The sequence below is a fragment of the Ailuropoda melanoleuca genome, chromosome 10 (assembly GCF_002007445.2).
Source record: "Ailuropoda melanoleuca isolate Jingjing chromosome 10, ASM200744v2, whole genome shotgun sequence".
NCBI classification, from domain to species: domain Eukaryota; kingdom Metazoa; phylum Chordata; class Mammalia; order Carnivora; family Ursidae; genus Ailuropoda; species Ailuropoda melanoleuca.
The window spans coordinates 103,122,133-103,143,598 of record NC_048227.1 but is presented as its reverse complement, the minus strand read 5'-3'; the positions used below and the strand labels follow the sequence as shown (position 1 = coordinate 103,143,598).

General features: G+C 47.2%; 1 protein-coding gene across 1 annotated transcript in view; it reads left to right on the top strand.

Moving 5' to 3' along the window:
- Positions 1-21,466, top strand: part of PRKN (parkin RBR E3 ubiquitin protein ligase) — a 1,042,635-nt gene that overhangs the window by 983,029 nt on the left and 38,140 nt on the right. Inside the window, exon 10 of the mRNA XM_034669425.1 lies at positions 20,399-20,482. Within this exon, the coding sequence (XP_034525316.1) occupies positions 20,399-20,482 (84 nt within the window). The remainder of the gene's footprint in view (positions 1-20,398; positions 20,483-21,466) is intronic.

Sequence of the window (21,466 nt, the reverse complement as noted above, 5' to 3'; positions counted from 1 at the left end):
CTTTACATCGGAATCTGGGGATGTACTGTATGGTGATTAACGTAATATAATAAAATTAAATTAAAAAAAAATAAAAATAAAAAATAAAAAGTCCACTATTTTAACTCCGTATCGAAAGCCGCAGGTGCAGATCTGCCGCTAATCCTACTCCCGGTCCCCTGTTGCCACTTCGTAAGTGACTCCCCAGGATGTGAAACTTGGAACATGAGCCTGCCTGGCTGTGAGCCCTCGAGGACCCCTGGTTCCTGTTCACATCCCCTAGAACCCGGCCAAATACCGATTATGGGGGACCCACTTCTCAGTATAGCGGCTCAGTGGGCCACGGCTCCTGCCACAGAGGAGCAGCAGTCTTGGAAAAGAGGCACCCGGTCATATGACAACGAATGGCAATTAATGGCCTTTTCCCTCAAATCCCATTGTAAATCTTGTCCCTGTGTGACAAAGCCTGTTTCACGCCACACAGTTTGTTCTCGGTCTGCACGGAAGTAAAGGTCTGAGAGTGCTGCTTGGGGACATAAATCAGTATTCAGGTCAAAGAGTCTTCAAGCCAAAGGAGCTGGTAAGAAGCAACTTTATCATTTAGTCAATCTTCCTGCCTTCCATGAAAATAAGAAATAATAAACCTATGTCAGACCACCCCATTAGAAGCATCAGTTCCTTTTTTTAAAAAAGAATCGGAGGAGATTATACTTTCCTTCTGGAAAGCCAACCCAGTCCATGCAAGTCTGCCCCCTTAGCATTTCTCAGTTGCTGCTGATTCGAGAGAGGAGGGTGTCAGGTTTTCTGTAGCAATAAAGGGGAAGTTCTGTGGCTTGTTTAGAATAAGCATCTCACTGCCTATACACAGAGCCTTCTGACGAAGAAATGTCACCATGACTCATGTCATTTGCAGGGAGTGATACGCACCATGATACCTTTTCCTACAGAAAGGCCTTTCTGAATGTGGAGTCATAGAAATGTATTATTACAGGTCATGTGAACAGGGGGACATCCTGATACGTTTTGTTATCTTAATTTGGGATCCCAACTAACTGGAAGTGGCTGATGCTGCTGGGGTCACGGAGACAGGAAACCATACTCAAGCTTAGTTTGTCGGACCGTCCCGTTCTCATCTCACTTAATCCAGTTTCCCCTTCAAGCCTGGAAGGGTCACCAGGGCCGGGGAATTTGGCCAGACTTCCTGGAGGGGGAAAACCCCTCCGTTGTCTGTGACGGGTCTAAGCCCTGTCATAGCACTGATGTCATGTAATTGTCTGATGGGGTCTCCATTCCCTTCTTGGCTCCCTTGAATCACGAACATACTCAGGGCCAAGTGCTGGAGATAGCAGCACTCAGGACACATGGGTGGGTATTACCATGTCCCCACCCTCAAGGAACTTGGATCTGGAGGGGATGATGGATAAGGACACACCCAGCACAGGTGGTGGGAATGAGGCTAGGGTTTGGGACGGGCTGGTGAGCATGCCAGGAGAGCAGCGAGCCCAGGCTTGGGGTCAGGGAAGTCTGCCCAAAGCGAGTTCCTCAATGAGAATCAAAGTACCACTATGGTGGGTTAGCCGGGCAAAGGAGGACCACCAGGGACACTCACGAGGCGAGGCTGTGGCTCGGCCAAGACCAGGCCTCCCAGAGGTCCGCTGGCCCCTTGCTCCCTGCCTCTGCCCAGACCCTGCACTGCCTGGAGGCACGGCCTCTCAGCAAACGCTCATGGAACGGACGAGTGAGTCCATGCGAACCAATAACCCACCCCGTGAGCAGTCTGCCGTTCTTCCACAGGATCGCAGCGAAGGCTCCTTTATGAGCTATTAGCCTTTTGAAAATTTGATTCTAGACACAGACAGAACTAGAATTTCAAATAATAAGGTGTTAGATCATTATAATTATCCCTAAAAATACTCACTAAATGCCCATTATGCCTGGCATAATCCAAAGTGTTGGGCAATTTTTTAAAAATACAGAATAATATTGTGTTCCAACATGAGTAAGAACGGCAGAAGAAACGGGGTGTCTTTCCACTGTAAAGATGATCGATCCGCTCTCCCGGGCCCCGTGGCTCTAACACTCTCTGGCACCAAACCGTGGGGGGCGAGGGGGAGCAACGCAAAGCGGACCGTTTACGCTTCTCTGTTCAACATTATTTGGCTTAATGAGCGTCTCTTGTGCTTTGGGACAAAAAGGTACCAGTAAAGAGGCAGAAATGTAGATGACATTTCATTCCTGTCCCCAGCAGTCCGCCGTTAGCTTAGCAGCTCTGAGACTCGGAGTCCAGGTACTTGCTCTTCAGCGGGACTTAATTAGCTTCTTTCCACTTCCTCCACAAAGCAATAAAATCAGGAGGAAAAAAAAACCTTAGATGGGAGAGAGGCCTGTAAGCCTGGGTTTTATTTTACCTGTTAGACACTGCAAGGTGTGTGTTGCTGGGAGATAACATTTCTCGGGTCGCAAAGGCACTGGGCTGGGGCTGCCGCTCACCGCCCCGCCCCAGGCAGGTGTTATCTGCTGCCAACACTCGTCCGGAGGTGTCTTCGCACCGATTCATAAGGTGGGGCCTCGGTGGGGCCCAGCTCTCTAGGGCTGTGGGCTTTCATCCTCGTGTGCTGCTCAGGGGACCAATGCCTATCGGGGGAGGGTAACGCGGGAACTGCTCCCGCCATGAGCAGGCACCCAAACTGTGAACTTTCTGGAAGTGTTGCGAACACAAACAGACGCGTTAAGTGGCTTAGATCCACGGAGATGGGTGTGCGAATGAACAGCCAGCCCCTTCTCGGTCTCTTCTCCGCAGCTTCGAGCTGGAATCGCCGTGAGTGATCGTGTAGGCCAGGGGTCCCGGGGCGAGAACAGCTGAGGTCCAGAAGAGCTTTAAATAGGGGGTGGCCGGCCTCCCAATGCCGCGGACCCGCAGACACTGCGTGTGGTGGTGTCGTGCACGTGGAGAGGGCCGGAGACGGTCTGGAGGTCTGTTTCAGCTTCTGTTGTTAGTGTGCTTGACTTCAAGGATGAAATTCAGGTCCTGGCTCTAACTTTCAAGATGAAAGCTTTTTGGTTGTTGTTATTCAGGTTAATTGACATATAGCAATATGTTAGTTTCAGGAGTACAACATAATTCCCTATTTATGCAAAAAAAATTTTTTTCCTACGATTTGTAAGATCTGCTACCGTATAATTACCTCTAGACCCCGTGCTGTTCATTACACGCCCGTGGCTCCCTGATTTTATACCCGGAAACTTGTGCCTGAAATGATTCTGTGGTGCTGTGTGTCAGCGGCCCTTCACTCACTGGGATCCATCTACACTTGGCAAATGGAAGTCCTCTTGCTCACATCATGAGGGTCTAAGACTTCTCAGCACAGGGCTCCGGCCTGATCCTTCACACGTAAAAGCCAACGTCCTTCACCTGAGCCCCGTGGTTGGCTGACTTACAAGACGTCAGTAATACGGGCTCAAACCGACGGGACTAGAACTGCGGATTTCTGTGACTTTGTATGTATTCAGTTCATCCTGGGGTTATCACTTACACGGAGGACAGTGTCGCAGACATCACAAACGGTTTTTTGTGCCCAAGTCGGATCCACAGTCTGTGTCATGATTAATGGCGGGACACTATCTGCCCCGGGTACGCGATCTGACAAAGTGAGCAAGCAGGTAAATCAGGCGCCCCTGACACCAGGGAAGTTAGCGATAACTCGGTCACTACTGATTTTCGGGCTTTCTTTCAACAAATAACTTACAGCGTGTGACAGGGAAATTCCCACTGCAGACAGTTACACCTCATTTTCTCTAATTACACTGATTTTCTGTGTCCTCCGGGTCTTTCATCCATCACAGTGCAAAGCCAGTCTTCCAAGGCTAAAAATAAAGAGCATCCCTTATTAGAAAAAATATATATATGAATTTCTTTCCATGAACTCTTCGTTTTCTTATCTTCTCTGTGCCCCCACCTCACCCTGCCCTGCTTACTTACACCCTGTTGAAGGTGTTCTGCTACTTTTTTTCTGTTGTTCCTTAACCGGGCATCTACGCCGTCCGAGTAGCCCTCAGACTAGCGGGCTCTTCTCAGACTTCCCTGTCTGGCATGGTAGCCGCCCGCCACTTGCAGCAGCTGAGCCCCTGGAAGGCAGCTGGTCCAAGCGGAGACGTGCCGTGATTGTACAATACCCACCAGATTCCAAAGAATTCATGAACAAAAAAAAAAGTAAAATAACAACACTTGTTGGGGCGCCTGGGGGGCTCAGGAGGTTAAGCGTCTGCCTTCGGCTCAGGTCACGATCCCAGGGTCCTGGGATGGAGCCCCACATCGTGCTCCCTGCTCAGCGGGGAGCCTGCTTCTCCCCGTGCCCCTCTTTGTCTCTCTCAAATAATTTTTTTTAAAAAATGACACTTGTACTGATTCCATGTTGAAAATACTATTTGGGATATATTGGGTTAAATATTTATGTCACCTGTGTCCTTTTTATTTTTTTATGTGGCCCATTTTAAAATGACTCCTCTTTCTAATGGACAGTGCTGTTTCAGACTGTGTCCTTTTGCCAATGGTTTCAGAATCAAAGAGACAAAAATGCTGCAGATTGACTCTAGGAGAGTCCATTCCTGCTGGGTTTTATTGGTAATGCATTCCCAGTATCAAAAATTGATTTTCTAAATGAGTGTTTTTTCCCACCACCCCATGGCTGACTCTCTAAATAGCTGTGCTGTGGGTGCTAGAGGCTTTCCAGCTCCTCATCGCCCCCGGTCTGGCTCCGTCTGACTGCTGCTTGTGTCTGCACACTGCAGCCCCTCCTCCTGCCTGGACCACCCGGCCAGAATCCTGCAACCTCCCACAGAGCTGCCCCTCCCGCCCTCACCTTCATTCTCATCCCAGTCCCCACCCCATGCCTGGCACCACTTCCTGTACCTCTCAGCAACTCCCACTTAGTGGTTCCGGGTAGAGAGAGCCGTCCTTCCCCCTGCACGCCCAATGCTTGCACTGCCCAAACACTTGGAATTAGCACTATTTGGGGGCCTATCGTTTGGACCAAACTCAACCAGACCTCGGTTCACCCTCTACTTCCTCCTAGAGACCTAGCATGACTGCCCAGAGTTGTGGGTGCTCACACCCTGTGCTCCCCCAGAATCTTGGACACCACCAGGATGAAGACACAGTGAATACAAACTCAAGGAGGTCAAGAACAATGACCAACGTGTTTACCACGTGCACTGCCTAGCACAGCATGTGCACATGATAAATACCTCTCGGGTGGCTGGAGGGCTGGGCAGAGGAAGCGAGGATAAGAGGGAGGGTGAACAGTGGCTCACAGGAGCCTGGGGGTTCCATGTTCTACACCCCTGTGTATGCAAGGACTGCCTGGCACACTGTGTGCGTGCTCAGCGAAATTTCATGGAGTGAATGAGCTAGGGCTGTGCTTCTTTTTTTTTTTAATGTTTTTTTATTATATTATGTTAGTCACCATACAGTACATCCCTTCTGCACAGCCAAGGAAACAGTCAAAAAAACTAAGAGGCAGCCCATGGAATGGGAGAATATATTTGCAAATGACACTACAGATAAAAGACTGGTATCCAAGATCTACAAAGAACTTCTCAAACTCAATACGCGAGAAACAAATAAACAAATCATAAAATGGGCAGAAGATATGAACAGACACTTTTCCAATGATGACATACAAATGGCTACAGACACATGAAAAAATGTTCAAAATCATTAGCCACCAGGGAAATTCAAATCAAAACCTCACTAAGATACCACCTTATGCCAGTTAGAATGGCAAAAATTGACAAGACAAGAAACAATTGTTGGAGAGGATGTGGAGAAAGGGGGATCCCTCCTACGTTGTTGGTGGGAATGCAAGTTGGTACAGCCACTCTGGAAAACAGTGTGGAGGTCCCTTAAAAAGTTAAAAATTGAGCTACCCTGTGACCCAGCCATTGCACTACTGGGTGTTTACCCCAAAGATACAGACGTAATGAAGAGAAGGGCCATATGCACCCCAATGTTCATAGCAGCATTGTCCACAATAGCTAAATCGTGGAAGGAACCGAAATGCCCTTCAACAGATGACTGGATTAAGAAGTTGTGGTCCATATATACTAGGGCTATGCTTCTAATGTTCTGTGTGCACCCAAGTCACCGGAGCTTGTGCCAAAATGTGGATTCTGAGTCAGCCCTCCTGGGAGGGCCTGAGACACTGCTCTTCGAACCGGCCGCAGGTGCCGCTGCTGCTGCTGTTCCAACAGGGAACCAAGGGGTGGCGCTGTTGCATCAGCTGGCTCCTCCGCATGGGGGGGCCTCTCAACTCCTGTCATCTGATGACAATGACTATTCCAGGTCTGCGCAATCCCCCTCTGCCCCTTGATTCCAGAAGTTTCATAGCTACTTTTGCACAGAGGGGTCTCTTTCAGACAACCTTCCTGTCGGCATGTTGCTGTCCTGTGATTTCGCCTCCTGCAAGTCTGGAAAGCCAGCCCTCTTCCTTTCAACCACAATCCTCTGTCTGCAGGTTTGGGTCTCCCCGGCCTTGACTTTCTCCAGGGCTTTCCTCCCACCACTACCTCCCCCCTTAATAGCAGCTCATTCTTTCTTTCCATGGTCTTTTTCTGTTTTCAAATCCAAATCAGATCCCTCCGCCGTGAAGCCTTCTGCCCGCCACCATCCCTGTGAACTTAGCTTCTGAAGTTGCCTGAAAATGACATCCTTGCACCAAAAGCGTGGGCTCGAAGGTCACGAAAGAACTCCCCGTCCTCGAATGCGTCCGTCTCCTCCCTCCAGTCCCCTGGGCCGTCCTCCTCATTCTTACGGCCGGGTTCTCCTAACACTGCGCCCCCCTTGTGTTTCTCGGAAGTGTAGACTTTTCTAGCTCCTTCTGCTAGTCATTTCTGCATGTGTCTGTCCATTCCTGCACACGTGACAGAGGCTCTGTTAGGCCCCGGTAGCAGAAACAGGGCTAAGGTGTTCCTGCCCTCCTGGAGCGCACAGCCTAGTGGGAAAAATGTGTAGAGAAGTGGGTAATAATGACACACTGCCCTAGGCTCCTGGTGACCAGGACGCGCACGAGCGCTGTGAGGACAGGGAGAGGCCCTCCGCCCAAGAGGGTCGGCCCGGGCTCAGTCTAGAGAACCCGAGGTCTGTACTGGGCATGTGAGGATGACGGGGTGAAGACGGGGTGTGGTCTAAGTAGAGACAGCAGGAAAAGAGGAGAGGTGGCTCTGGAGAGGCATGGCCACGTGGGCACCAGGGCCTGTTCTAGAAGCGGCATGGGGGCTCCCGCCTTCTTGGTCCTGACTCTTGCCCACTCAGTCAGCTCTGAATTTCTGCCCTTTGATCCCAGTGCTTTCTTTCTCCAACAGTTATGAGGGAGGCAGGGGCAGGGGGAGGGGGGGAGACTTTGAGATGCTGTCAGCAGACAGGTGGGACATTAGGCCTGACGCTGATACCACTGCAGGAGGAGGGAGCGGAGCTCGAAGGGCAGGAAAGCAAATGCCTTTCCACCGACTCCAGCCCACCACAGCCCACTGAAGTCTCCGAGTTTCTGCAGACTTGCTCCCTGCAAACGATTCGGCACAGGATTGTAGATTGTATGGTACTCTTCTCCCGCTCTCTTATTTTCCGTGAGCATTGCCTCCCCGGCGCAACTCTAAGTGCCCTGAACTGGGTACCTGGCATGCGCAGAGCAGACATTGGTCAACTCCTGTGTTCTAGACACTGGATCCTGGGGAAATGAGATGAGCAGGACGCACATCCTCTCCATGTAGACCATGCCAAGCGACAACAGTTTCTCATAGAGGGGCAAACATTTCATAGAGGTAGGTGTAAGAAGAAATGGTGCTTAGGAGAAAAATACCTGGACTTTTTGGCTGAGGCTGCAAGGAGAGGGGCAGGAACAGGTAATCTGCCCAGGCACTTCTGAAGCTGCTCAATGTCCAATGAAGGCTTGATATATTGTAATTGATTGCTTGATTACTCGTTTAAACTGCAAAATCTCCAAAGACAAAAGTCTCCAAAATGTGCTGGCAAGGGTGCCACCAACTTGGTTGGCTCCTTTCCAAAACTAACCCTGCCCGGGCTTGCCTGGGGTCGGGCCCAGGTGTTCAAGCGAAGCATTCAGTCTCCCTGCTACACTAAGAGTGCAGAAGGATGCCCACAGGCGCAGGGGACAAATTGGGCTCAAGCTGCCATATGGCTTGGATTTCACGTTTTGACTGGCATAGTGTAATCATTTTTACAAAGTCTAGTGCCTTGCTACAGATTGTAAATGATAAGGTCACAAGGATTAGAGACCAGTTAAAAATGTTAGAAGACATATGCTGTGCATTTTACTAATGAATGGTCATATTCAAACATGTTCACTAATTAATGGCAATATTTGAATGGGTCCACTAATGAATGGCAATATTTGAAAGTGGTATTGAATTTGATACTCTGTGACCAGTGCTCCATTTCTGGAAGGAGCCAAATGCTCCATAAGGTCTGGGAAATGCTGGTTTTACAGCAAAATTGAGCCGGCCTTGCAAGATGCTAAAGGAATTTTCAGGCAGATACAGACATTTGACCGCCAAGAAGTTTGTTTAGATGACCGTGGATGGTGTGACCATTGTAAATACAAGAGTCCCAGCTTGTGGCCAAATCCTACTTTAAACTTTGGAAACAAGAAGCCAGGAAATGAAGGCCAGAGCGGGAAGATGCTGTGGGTGGGGGTAAGGACCGGACAGAGGAACTGCTCTTAAAATGTTTTCTGCAAAGAGAGGAAGCAGAGGGATTGGGGAGGGTGTCGCTGTAAGTGATGCCCGACCAGCCGCGCAGAGGGCCCATTCTGCTCAATGGGAAGGCCCAGGACACAGCCCTAGCTACGGAGCCCGATGGTCCCTTGTCTCCTGTTTCCTTCTCTCTGGCCTGCACCTGCAGTTTGTTGGCTGTCAGTGTCTAAAGCCACCAAGCTAAAATTCCCNTTGATTCCAGAAGTTTCATAGCTACTTTTGCACAGAGGGGTCTCTTTCAGACAACCTTCCTGTCGGCATGTTGCTGTCCTGTGATTTCGCCTCCTGCAAGTCTGGAAAGCCAGCCCTCTTCCTTTCAACCACAATCCTCTGTCTGCAGGTTTGGGTCTCCCCGGCCTTGACTTTCTCCAGGGCTTTCCTCCCACCACTACCTCCCCCCTTAATAGCAGCTCATTCTTTCTTTCCATGGTCTTTTTCTGTTTTCAAATCCAAATCAGATCCCTCCGCCGTGAAGCCTTCTGCCCGCCACCATCCCTGTGAACTTAGCTTCTGAAGTTGCCTGAAAATGACATCCTTGCACCAAAAGCGTGGGCTCGAAGGTCACGAAAGAACTCCCCGTCCTCGAATGCGTCCGTCTCCTCCCTCCAGTCCCCTGGGCCGTCCTCCTCATTCTTACGGCCGGGTTCTCCTAACACTGCGCCCCCCTTGTGTTTCTCGGAAGTGTAGACTTTTCTAGCTCCTTCTGCTAGTCATTTCTGCATGTGTCTGTCCATTCCTGCACACGTGACAGAGGCTCTGTTAGGCCCCGGTAGCAGAAACAGGGCTAAGGTGTTCCTGCCCTCCTGGAGCGCACAGCCTAGTGGGAAAAATGTGTAGAGAAGTGGGTAATAATGACACACTGCCCTAGGCTCCTGGTGACCAGGACGCGCACGAGCGCTGTGAGGACAGGGAGAGGCCCTCCGCCCAAGAGGGTCGGCCCGGGCTCAGTCTAGAGAACCCGAGGTCTGTACTGGGCATGTGAGGATGACGGGGTGAAGACGGGGTGTGGTCTAAGTAGAGACAGCAGGAAAAGAGGAGAGGTGGCTCTGGAGAGGCATGGCCACGTGGGCACCAGGGCCTGTTCTAGAAGCGGCATGGGGGCTCCCGCCTTCTTGGTCCTGACTCTTGCCCACTCAGTCAGCTCTGAATTTCTGCCCTTTGATCCCAGTGCTTTCTTTCTCCAACAGTTATGAGGGAGGCAGGGGCAGGGGGAGGGGGGGAGACTTTGAGATGCTGTCAGCAGACAGGTGGGACATTAGGCCTGACGCTGATACCACTGCAGGAGGAGGGAGCCGAGCTCGAAGGGCAGGAAAGCAAATGCCTTTCCACCGACTCCAGCCCACCACAGCCCACTGAAGTCTCCGAGTTTCTGCAGACTTGCTCCCTGCAAACGATTCGGCACAGGATTGTAGATTGTATGGTACTCTTCTCCCGCTCTCTTATTTTCCGTGAGCATTGCCTCCCCGGCGCAACTCTAAGTGCCCTGAACTGGGTACCTGGCATGCGCAGAGCAGACATTGGTCAACTCCTGTGTTCTAGACACTGGATCCTGGGGAAATGAGATGAGCAGGACGCACATCCTCTCCATGTAGACCATGCCAAGCGACAACAGTTTCTCATAGAGGGGCAAACATTTCATAGAGGTAGGTGTAAGAAGAAATGGTGCTTAGGAGAAAAATACCTGGACTTTTTGGCTGAGGCTGCAAGGAGAGGGGCAGGAACAGGTAATCTGCCCAGGCACTTCTGAAGCTGCTCAATGTCCAATGAAGGCTTGATATATTGTAATTGATTGCTTGATTACTCGTTTAAACTGCAAAATCTCCAAAGACAAAAGTCTCCAAAATGTGCTGGCAAGGGTGCCACCAACTTGGTTGGCTCCTTTCCAAAACTAACCCTGCCCGGGCTTGCCTGGGGTCGGGCCCAGGTGTTCAAGCGAAGCATTCAGTCTCCCTGCTACACTAAGAGTGCAGAAGGATGCCCACAGGCGCAGGGGACAAATTGGGCTCAAGCTGCCATATGGCTTGGATTTCACGTTTTGACTGGCATAGTGTAATCATTTTTACAAAGTCTAGTGCCTTGCTACAGATTGTAAATGATAAGGTCACAAGGATTAGAGACCAGTTAAAAATGTTAGAAGACATATGCTGTGCATTTTACTAATGAATGGTCATATTCAAACATGTTCACTAATTAATGGCAATATTTGAATGGGTCCACTAATGAATGGCAATATTTGAAAGTGGTATTGAATTTGATACTCTGTGACCAGTGCTCCATTTCTGGAAGGAGCCAAATGCTCCATAAGGTCTGGGAAATGCTGGTTTTACAGCAAAATTGAGCCGGCCTTGCAAGATGCTAAAGGGAATTTTCAGGCAGATACAGACATTTGCCCGCCAAGAAGTTTGTTTAGATGACCGTGGATGGTGTGACCATTGTAAATACAAGAGTCCCAGCTTGTGGCCAAATCCTACTTTAAACTTTGGAAACAAGAAGCCAGGAAATGAAGGCCAGAGCGGGAAGATGCTGTGGGTGGGGGTAAGGACCGGACAGAGGAACTGCTCTTAAAATGTTTTCTGCAAAGAGAGGAAGCAGAGGGATTGGGGAGGGTGTCGCTGTAAGTGATGCCCGACCAGCCGCGCAGAGGGCCCATTCTGCTCAATGGGAAGGCCCAGGACACAGCCCTAGCTACGGAGCCCGATGGTCCCTTGTCTCCTGTTTCCTTCTCTCTGGCCTGCACCTGCAGTTTGTTGGCTGTCAGTGTCTAAAGCCACCAAGCTAAAATTCCCTTAAAGGGCCAAATTCAGGCAGAGCGAACAAGGAGAAGACGGGCTCCGTGCACCTTGTCTCAGAGCCTGGGTACGAGGAGCAGAAAAATGGCAGGTGGGGACTGATCACATGCCACTCCTGACCCCTGTTCAGCCAGAGGGACAAGACTCCAAAGTGACTCAGAGTTAGTTGGCCAGCAGCCTGTCTCTGTGGTGGCACAATGTGGATAAAGAGGGTCCTAGAAAAAATGCTGTGTTTATTTGAGATTCTTTCCATGCCATTGTTTGACGAAGGTCGTCAGTAGAAACACAGCGAGCTGGGGAGGGGAGAGCAGGCCTTCACACGCCTCGCTGCCAGGCATGGACCACCTTCCACATCCCTACAGGGGGCAGGTGTGTAAATGCAATCAAAATGTATACTCCATGTACCCTTTGACCCTGCTATTTCACATCTAGAAATTTATCCTACAGATTTCCCTTCCCATGTGCAAACTGACCTGTGGAGAAGGACATTCCCTGCGGCTTTGTTTATAATGGCAAAATATTGGAAAAGACCTCCATGACCATCCTCGGGGGGCCTGGTTAGATGCAGTAAAGCACATCTATCAGCTAGAATACCACGCAGCTGCTTAGGGTGGATGGGCTGTTCAGCAGGCAGGCTGTAAATGTAGTAAATGAAGGAGCAAGAAGCAAAGCACGAGGCAGACCGCAATATCTTAGATGCCATTTTTGTCTTAAAATATAATGCATAAAAAATTTCTGGAAAGATACAAACTGGTGACAGTGATTATCTCCCAGAAGCAATGTAGGGGACCAAGGAGGAAGGGAGACTTATGTTTCACCATATACATTTTGCACCTTTCGAGTTTGAGCTGTGTGCAGGTATTAGCCACTGAAAAAATACATAAACTACTTTTTTAAAACTCATGACCGTGTGAGTTATCTCTCAACAAAGCTGTTAAAGAAAAGGAAAAATAAATGGCCAGTAAGCATTTTTAGGTTTAAAAAAGCTATAAACATTTTGAAGTAGGAAATAAGTTTAAACGTCTTTGTCTATGGTTATACGTCAGACAGGTCACTGTCCAGCACCACCCTTACCATCTGGAGCCCCTCTTGACTTGAGGTTTGGAGGTCAGCCCTGTCGAAGGTCAGCTAGCGGACAGGGTTGGTCTCTTCGTTGTACAAGCTCATCGTCTCTAGTGGGTCCCTGGTTCTGAGACAGATGGTAAAAAAAAATTCCCACTAGATCGTGCTCACAGCGGATCTGTAAATTAAGGCACTGTGCGGCGGAAGCTTGAATGGGTGCATACAGTACTTGATGAGATCGAGATGATGTAAGAAAAGGGAATCTTCAGAGTTCTGTTAAGAGCTCCCCGTGAATGAAAATGAAACCAAGGAAAGTAAGGGCCTTTCGTGGTAGCAACCCTAAAACAAAAATAATTTGGGGTATGGGAGAGGTCAATGTCACAGTATTTTGTGGGACTCTAGATGGCACTCTCCAACCATCCTTGATGATTCATATAGAACTTGAAAAATACAGGGACACTGGGTGGCTCAGTCAGTGAAATGTCTGCCTTAGGCTCAGGTCATGATCCCAGGATCCTGAGATAGAGGCCCCTATCGAGAGGGGAGCCTGCTACTCCCTCTCCCTCTCCTTCACTAAGCCCCCCACCCCCCGGCCCCACTTAGGCTCTCTTTCTCTCACTCACTCTCTCTCTCTCAAATAAATAAATAAAAATCTTAAAAAAAAAATAAGGAAAATACAAAGGAATTCAGCTACTGAGCTATATTCAGCTGCCTTAATGTTATTTCTTTTTAGCCATTTGGAAGTTGCACGTAAAAGATTGTCTTAGTCTGTTTACATTTAAAGCATGGCATAGTTTAAGATTGCTTCCCACCATGAGAGTCTGTGGTTTTAAGAAGCTATGTACTTGAAAGGAAATAACCTGACTTTCTTCTTTTCAAGATTGTGTTTTAGTGCATTATAATCTAACACCACTTCCGTTGTGTTGCACAGTCTTGTCAGAACAGTTTTGCATGTATCAGTGGCTGGTCACCCGTGGGGAGCCTGAGTCTTGATACTCTATTTTTAACACACTGAGGCCAGATCACATATACCACTGCTGCCATCTTCTGGAAAGTCATACATCTGAACAAAAGGATTTCATCTGCTCCAAAGAAGCGCAGATGTGTGCCTCGGGCTTTGATGTTTCCCTTGACTATAGTCAGGGGTCCTGAGCCAGGATTTGATTCTTAGAACTTCAGAGCTATGGAAAGGAATAAATGGCACATAATAAAATGCCTTTCTAATAGATGCTGTCGTGACAGAAAACAGGCAGGAAGAAATGTGGGCTTTTATGTACAGATCATTCCATTTTCAGGATCAAACCCTTATTTTGAGGGTCTTTACTTGCAGGTGCCAACTGGCTCTCGACTGTATTGATTAGCAGACACTGAAAGTTCTGCATCAAAAGCTGTTCATTTGATTCCTTTCATGTTTCCAAAGAGAAAATATACATACATCTCCTTTTGAATGTCTCCATGATGGGCATATGGGAAATCAAACTCAAACATCAATCCAATGACTTCTCTACTGACAGGATATTGAATGATAAACATGACGGGCAGTTCCTCGAGCTCCACGGTAGTACAGGAGGGTCTAGCGGATTGACAGGGAAGGTGCCTCTGCACGAATACAAGCAAAGTGAGGCCAGCATCCTTCTCCATACAGCAGTTAGGAGGGTTGGCAAGCCTGGCATTTCCCAGGAGTTCCCGGTTTCATGCAGACTTTCACATAACGACAGTTATTACCAGAATAGTGGGAATCACTTTAATTAACAAGGGGCTTCACTGTCACCTTACTTTTCTATCGAATTTTGTTGCCTACAAAGCATTGTAACTCTATGGGAAAACCATTTATTGTGTTTACTATGTGCCAGAGACTGTGTGAAATAGTCATTACCTTATCATTCCTTCTTTACCAGAAAAAATAAAAGAAAGAGATGTTAGGATCACACCAGATAATGAATAGTAGAGAAAGGCCTCGTCTCCAGGTCTGTCTGACTTCAGAGGGTTTACTTTTAAACACTGCAGTAGATCTGATTTTGAAAACTATAGCTGCCTACTATGTGATTTCATGTATTAAAATGTGTGGTTCTTTTACGTATGGTCTGGGTCCAAGGTTTTATCCATCCTTGAGGTGAACAGTCAATACATACTAATTGCAAGGCAAAAAATATGACTTGGATGGTAAGAATTGTTTTACTATTAAAAAAAAAAGCTTGTCTTACTGTACGTCCCACTTACTAAATAGTTGTTTTAAATTGCACGCCTCGTTTCAGGCACCTACGTTGAGCTCGTTCCTACAGTTAAGTGAATAGCTTGGCACGAACCTCCCAGGCAGCTGATCCAAAGACAAAAATGAATTGGACTAACGTATTCATCATCAAATAAAGGGACACAGTCCCACTGTTGGGAGTGGTGACCTTGTTCCTGGTGTTGACTTCCTTTTTTTTTTATTTAATTTAATTTAATTTATATTCAGTTAATTAATATATAGTGTATTACTAGTTTCAGAGGTAGAATTCAGTGATTCATCACTGGGGTTGACTTCTAAGAGCAATTGTCCTGTGGGTACTTGGGATTGAATACACGCACGGAAAGAGATTCGAACTACCATTTTGCAAATAACATAGAAAATTCAAGTACTTGTTTTTTTATACCGATCCGTTTGCGAAAGAATTAACTGACCTAGTAAAATTTTTTCTATGGCAGCTGAGCTGTGTCATCCGGCCAAGAGAGGCGGAGCTGGTGGGAGGTGGATGTAGGTATATAAATATGCTCAGCCGTCCCCATAGACCGACAGAGACAGAGATAAATCCACCTGGAGTCAAGGTATCCGTATCTCTATCTGCACACAGAGAACGGACTTCCATGGCCGGAAGGCTGACCAGGCAGGCCCTAACTCCACCGGCAGGTGTCTAGGAAGGGGCAGGCTAGCACAGCTGGAAACTCTTGTCCCCAGACAGACCCTCTACTTCTTGGGAAAACCTCAGTTCTGCTCTTAAAACCTTTCAACAGATTGAATCAGGCTCACCCAGATTATCTAGGATCATCTCTCTTCCTTCAAGCAAACTTGAGTATAGATGTTATAGGCCTACAACATAACCTTCACAGAAACACCCAGATGAGCGTTTGAGCAAATAACTGGGGACTGTGGTCTAGCCAGGTTGACACGGAAAGCTAACCTTGTAGGAGCTAAAGTGATATAATCTATATATATTGCTTTCTAGTCAAATCTAAGAAGGGATAGAGTTTAGAGAGCCAACATTATAAGTATGTATTGTGCTTATAATTTTTAAAAGTCCTTTTTAAAAGATTTTATGTATTTATTTGAGAGAGATAGAGCACAAGCTGGGATGGGGGCAGAGGGAGAAGCAGACTCCCCACTGAGAGGGGAGCCCGATGCGGGGCTTGATCCCAGGACCCTGGGATCATAACCTGAAACGAAGGCAGATGCTTAACCGACTGAGCCACCCAGGTGCCCCTTAAAGTCTTTAAAAAAATTTTTTTTAAGCTACAGAAATTGATGCCATTTATCAGATCTATCTCAAGAGAAAACAATCCGCGAAAAGTATACTACATAAATGCTTGATAGTCCCTTCCATCAATTAGTATTTACTCGTAAGGTATCTCTAGCAGATGTGAGACCACGGTTAGTTCATAGCAAGTCCCGGGTAAATTGCAGCCTTCTGCATTATCGGTTAGAACAAGATCCATGTGCCCCAGAGGAGAGACAGGCAAAGTCAGCAAGCTGAATGTGAAAATGTGGGAGCCAGATGTGTCTTCTCCTCAAGCTCTTTCTCTAGAAATATCTGCGCTACTGGGAGTGTTTGAAAACTGGCCCAAAACATTACCTCAAGGAGTTTTGTGTATGCCTAAGCCAGAGTTCCCCAACCTTCCTCCATCTGCTGTGCCCTTAGCAACTCAGTAAGTGTTTCGTGGTGCTCCTAGGCCAAAAGAGATGTAGATTTGTTTATCAAATACTTAGGTCCAAACCATGTTGTTTATTAAATACTTAGGTCCAAGTAACATAGTAAGAATTAATGTCTTAGCAACACAATAGTCATTTGAAAAGACACTTCACATAAATTGAAAGAAACAATAGTTTTTTTGTTCTTACATAACTACATCTCCTGTTGCAGACAGATGCTCACATGGTAGTTGTTTTCCTATCCCAGTAACCCCCAAACCCAGCTCTGCAGACATATGTCATCAGTGGAAGGGGAGCGCAGTCCACAGTAACAGCACGAACTGCCTTGAGTTATAATTCACAGAGTGTCCGACACACAGTATCACTGTGTCTTCCTCAAAAATTTAAAATATCCCACTGCTCCCCTGTGAGCTTGTTGTAGTCCCCAGGGTGCCTCGGCACACAGTGTCGTTCACTGATGGGCCTAAGCATTGGTACAGGCACCTGCTTGAATTCTGAATAACGTAATTAAAAACATGAACACTTTTGGGGATCCTGGGTATCTCAGTCAGTGAAGTGTCTGACTCTTGATTTTGGCTCAGGTCATGATCTCTGGGTCGTGAGATCAAGCCCCGTGTGGGACTCACGCAGTGGGCATGGAGCCTGCTTAAGATTCTCTCTCTCTCTCTCCCTCTCCTTCTTTCCCTCCCCCACTCTAAAAAAAAAAAAAAAACAAGAACAAAACAAAGCAAAGCAAAAAAAAAAGAAAAACCCTGAACATTTTTAAGATCAGACCTTCTAGATATTTCCCCATTTTATATGAAAAAGATTCAAGTTATTTAGCTAGGAAGCCCATGGCATGATATCGCTATATTTAAGTTATACTCTCTGAATCGAAGCAAATGAACAAGTACACTAACGTGGAATTATCACCAGCGGATTCTCGCAGTTTCGGCTTGCCTTTTGCCCGCTGAAATGCGGAGGCCTTCATCCTCACGCGCGCTTCCTCGTCTGTTATTTTTTAGTCCATTCTTTGTAGTCCCAGTGTGAAAGGGACTTAATGTCTTTGTGTCAGGAAAGGCCTATTTATTCTGACAAACTGATCGACCTCCAGGGTGTTCCTCTACCATGAAACTGATTTTATATCTCATCCACTAGCTAATAAGATGTGAAGCGTTTTCCGTGTCACGCCGAGAGATCAGACTTGCTTCCGTGGAAGGCACTGGGGTGAAATCACACAGTGAGCTCCTCTCGATGATTGAACCGTCCAGGCTGCATTTCTCCAACATCGTGCGTGACAGCAGAGCGGTGGCTCTGGAGCAAACCCAAAGATGAGCAGACACATTAATAAAAAAAATAAAATTGTTGTTCATCTTAAGAGGAAGTGCTAAGATCCACTTCATTCGCTGTTCACTGGATTAGCTTTCAGCTCAGGGAAAATTTAAAAATGCCAGAAATTAAAAGCCAGTGGTGTTGGCGGATTGTATAAAGACAATCTGACACACACCCGTCTCCCACCAACACGAATCTTTGAATAAAGTTCATATCCCACAGAATGGGAGCCAATCCCTTTGCTGTGAGAAGGCATAGGAAAATCATGGCTAGAAGGTAGACTGCTTCCTATCTATAGAGGCCTTCTCCTTATCAAATTCTTGCCTTTCTTGCTTAGTACGCTCGGAGATTAAGACAATTTTCAGACGAGCTGTTGAAACAAATCGGACATGGGGAAGGAGGGAGAGCTGTTTCTGTGGTGAAGACAGCATGAAGGAAAACCGCCTCGGACGGCTGTTCTTTTGGAGGCAAGGAAGGGTGGTGGTGTATTGGGGGTAAAGCTGGACTTTTCTGTACCCTGTTTGTCTGGGGTTTTGTTTATCACTTCGAACCAGTCTTACCTGAGGCAAAGCTGCGCTAACTTCCTGGCTCGTGCTATAGAATATTCATTTGAGAACCTGAAGCCTCTGCAACTTTTTGTGTCTTCCAGATTCTCGCTGCCATTACTCTAACCGTTATCAATGGCTTAGTGATTTAAAACAACAACAATCGTGTTCCTGTTTTGCTTTATTTTCTTTTTTTCCGACTAGGCCGTACTTGGGGCAGGGTCCTGTGGGAGACAGTTTGTCTCTGATCCACGTGGGGTCAGGTGGGGCAACTCATCCGGGGGCTGGAAGACCCTCCTGGAGATATGGCTCAGGAGCTCGGTGGGCGAGCTGGTGCCGGCTGCCTGCTCGCAGCTCCGCCAGGACTGCTGGCCCGGGGCTTGGGTTCCTCTGCACACGAGCCTCTCAGGAGCCGCTGGCAGGAGCAGAAGCTGCCTGTTTCCTCGGGCCCAGGCCCAGAAAGCAGCGTACCGTCACTGCCATCATGGGCTATCGGCCAAGTACGAACACATCCATATTTAAGCGAAGAGACCTAGAACCCACCTCTCCATGGGAAGAGAACCAACTCATTCTGGGCCGATGCTGGAAAACCACCCCCGCTGCCTGCACTGCATACTCCTTGCTCAGGCTCTCCTCGCTGCCAGAGCGTCTTCTCTGAATACGGTTTTTGTTGTGAGACGTGTTTCTCCCCAGGGAGTTAGAGAATGTTCATTGAAGGGAACCTGTTTTCTAGTAAAGCAACCACTTCCTTAGCTGTGAAATGGAATGAGGAGAAAACAGTCCCTGGCTGTTATCTGCTTGATGTTCAGAACGTGTCATGTGTCAGCGAACGTGGACTAGCTCACCCACCTCGTACAGGATCCGACGTGATAGTTATTGTTACCCTGGTTTCTCCAAGGGTGCAGAGCTGAGGCACGGCTGCCGAGGTGGCTCCCTGAAGTGTGTCAGTTGCAGGTGACAGGATGATGACTTGAATCCCATGTGTCTAACTACAGGGCCCACACCCTTAGCCAAACCGTCTAGAGCATGGATGGTGGTGATGGAGTCATTCTGAAGGAGACTACAGATTCCTGATGGCGGGAAGACAGCTTCCTTCTCCAGCAGTCACTTCTGTAGCTTTCTTCCCTGAGGATAGAGGGTGGAGAGCAGTTAGTTGTTCCCCAGGTCTCTTCCATTCTGTGGTGTGTGAATGATGAAAACGGCACCATCACCAGGTGAGCAGATCCACTCCAGGCCACGTGGTAGCTACCTGTGGCCACCACAAAAAATACCACTGATTGGGGGGCTCAAACAACAACAACTATTTTCTCACACTCCTGCAAGCTAACAGCCCAGGAGCAAGGTGTCAGCAGGGTTGGTTTCCACTGGGGCCTCTCTCCTTGACTTGCAGATGGCCACATTCTTGCTGTGTCCCTACACGGTCGTCTCTCAGTCCGTGTGTGTGTGTGTGTGTCCTAATCTCCTCTATAAAGATTAGGGCCCAGTCTCATGACTTCATCTTACCATTCTTACCTCTTCAAAGACCCTATTTCCAGGTGCAATCACATCCTGAGGTACTGGGGATCAAGACTTTACCATATGAATTCGCAGGGGACACAATTTATTTCTGCTTTCCGTCATAGGCTTTCAATGCAAAACTAAGTCTATTAACATGAACATATAAATCCTCTGTGTATGTGCACAGATCTTGGATGTGAAATTCTTGAATAAAGTTGTCTTCCTCATATCCTAACACCAGTAACACTCAACAACAGGTATTTCTGTGCATCATTGTCTCTCCTGCCAGACTGGAAACATCATAAAGGTAGGAAAGATGACTCATGCACCTTTGAAACCTTGTTAGAGTGCTTGAACATTATGTAGTAAAGAGCAAACAATACCATCAAAATATAACTTTGTTTCTCTTTGCAAAAAGTAATTTGGCACAGAAACGGTGACACAAGTCAGAGGAATGACTGTAGTGAGCTTGGAAAAGGAAAAACCTGTTATGTCCGAGCACAGCCAACAAACCATCCCTAACACGGTGTGTTCTTCTGCAGTTCGTCTTCTGCCGGGACTGTAAGGAAGCGTACCATGAAGGTGAATGTGGTACCCTCTTTGAAGCCTCGGGAGCCGCTACTCAGGTAGGGTGCCCTCTTCTTCCACAAAATAGGGCTCGGGATGTGGGTGAGAGACAAGAGCTGGTTCCCGAAAGTCAAGAAGTTTCCAATCTAAAAAAAATTAAAAATAAATAAAAACAAAACAAAACAAAAACAAACCCAAAACCAGACTACCCTACAGCCACGGGAAATGGGGGCTCTGGCTATCCCCCCCTCGTGACCCTCCCAGAACCACCCACCTCCTCAGGGTAGGGCTGTAGATGTCCATTGGGATATGCCCATACTTTCCCCAGGGGTATGTGGAATAGGGAAAAGGAACATAGCATGATCAGAGGAGTCTTTAGACAAAAGAGAAAACAATTTAACGATTTCTGAACCAGATCAATCAATATTTACCCCACATTTATATTTTTTTCAAAAGTGCCTTGTTTAAAATCATTGGTGAAACTATCTCCATGAATGATGTACATAGAGGTCTTACACGATGCAAGGATATTATTGTTTCTAAGCAATATCATGAAGTACGCTAAATTGTATTTCAGTCCTGATTAGGTAAAGAATGTGTTTACTGAGCCTTAATCTCCAGTGTATGCTATCAGGCTTAGGGAAATGCAAATACATTTTCTTTTATTTATTAATTATGATCAACCAAACCTTAGAGGGAAGGAGTAAAAATTTCAGCACAGTTGATGAATTTTGCTCATTATTTTTCTACTGATAGAGATGTTGACAAGGTTTTAAACATCAAATCTACCCAGATAAATCTTATAGTTACTTTATTGACAGGAGCCTCATAGACAGACACAGAAATTTCAGAACATTTTAATTTTACAGTAGAGAATTTAAAATATCTGAATGTTCTAAAATCAGAACATAGAGAAGTGTATCTTTGTAAGGTATTCTGTGGACTTATTTACTAATATTAACATAACCAAATAAACATAACTAGTGAATTCAGGTCTTTTCATCAGCTTCTAAAATGTTGGCCGTGAGCATATTGGGAGACAG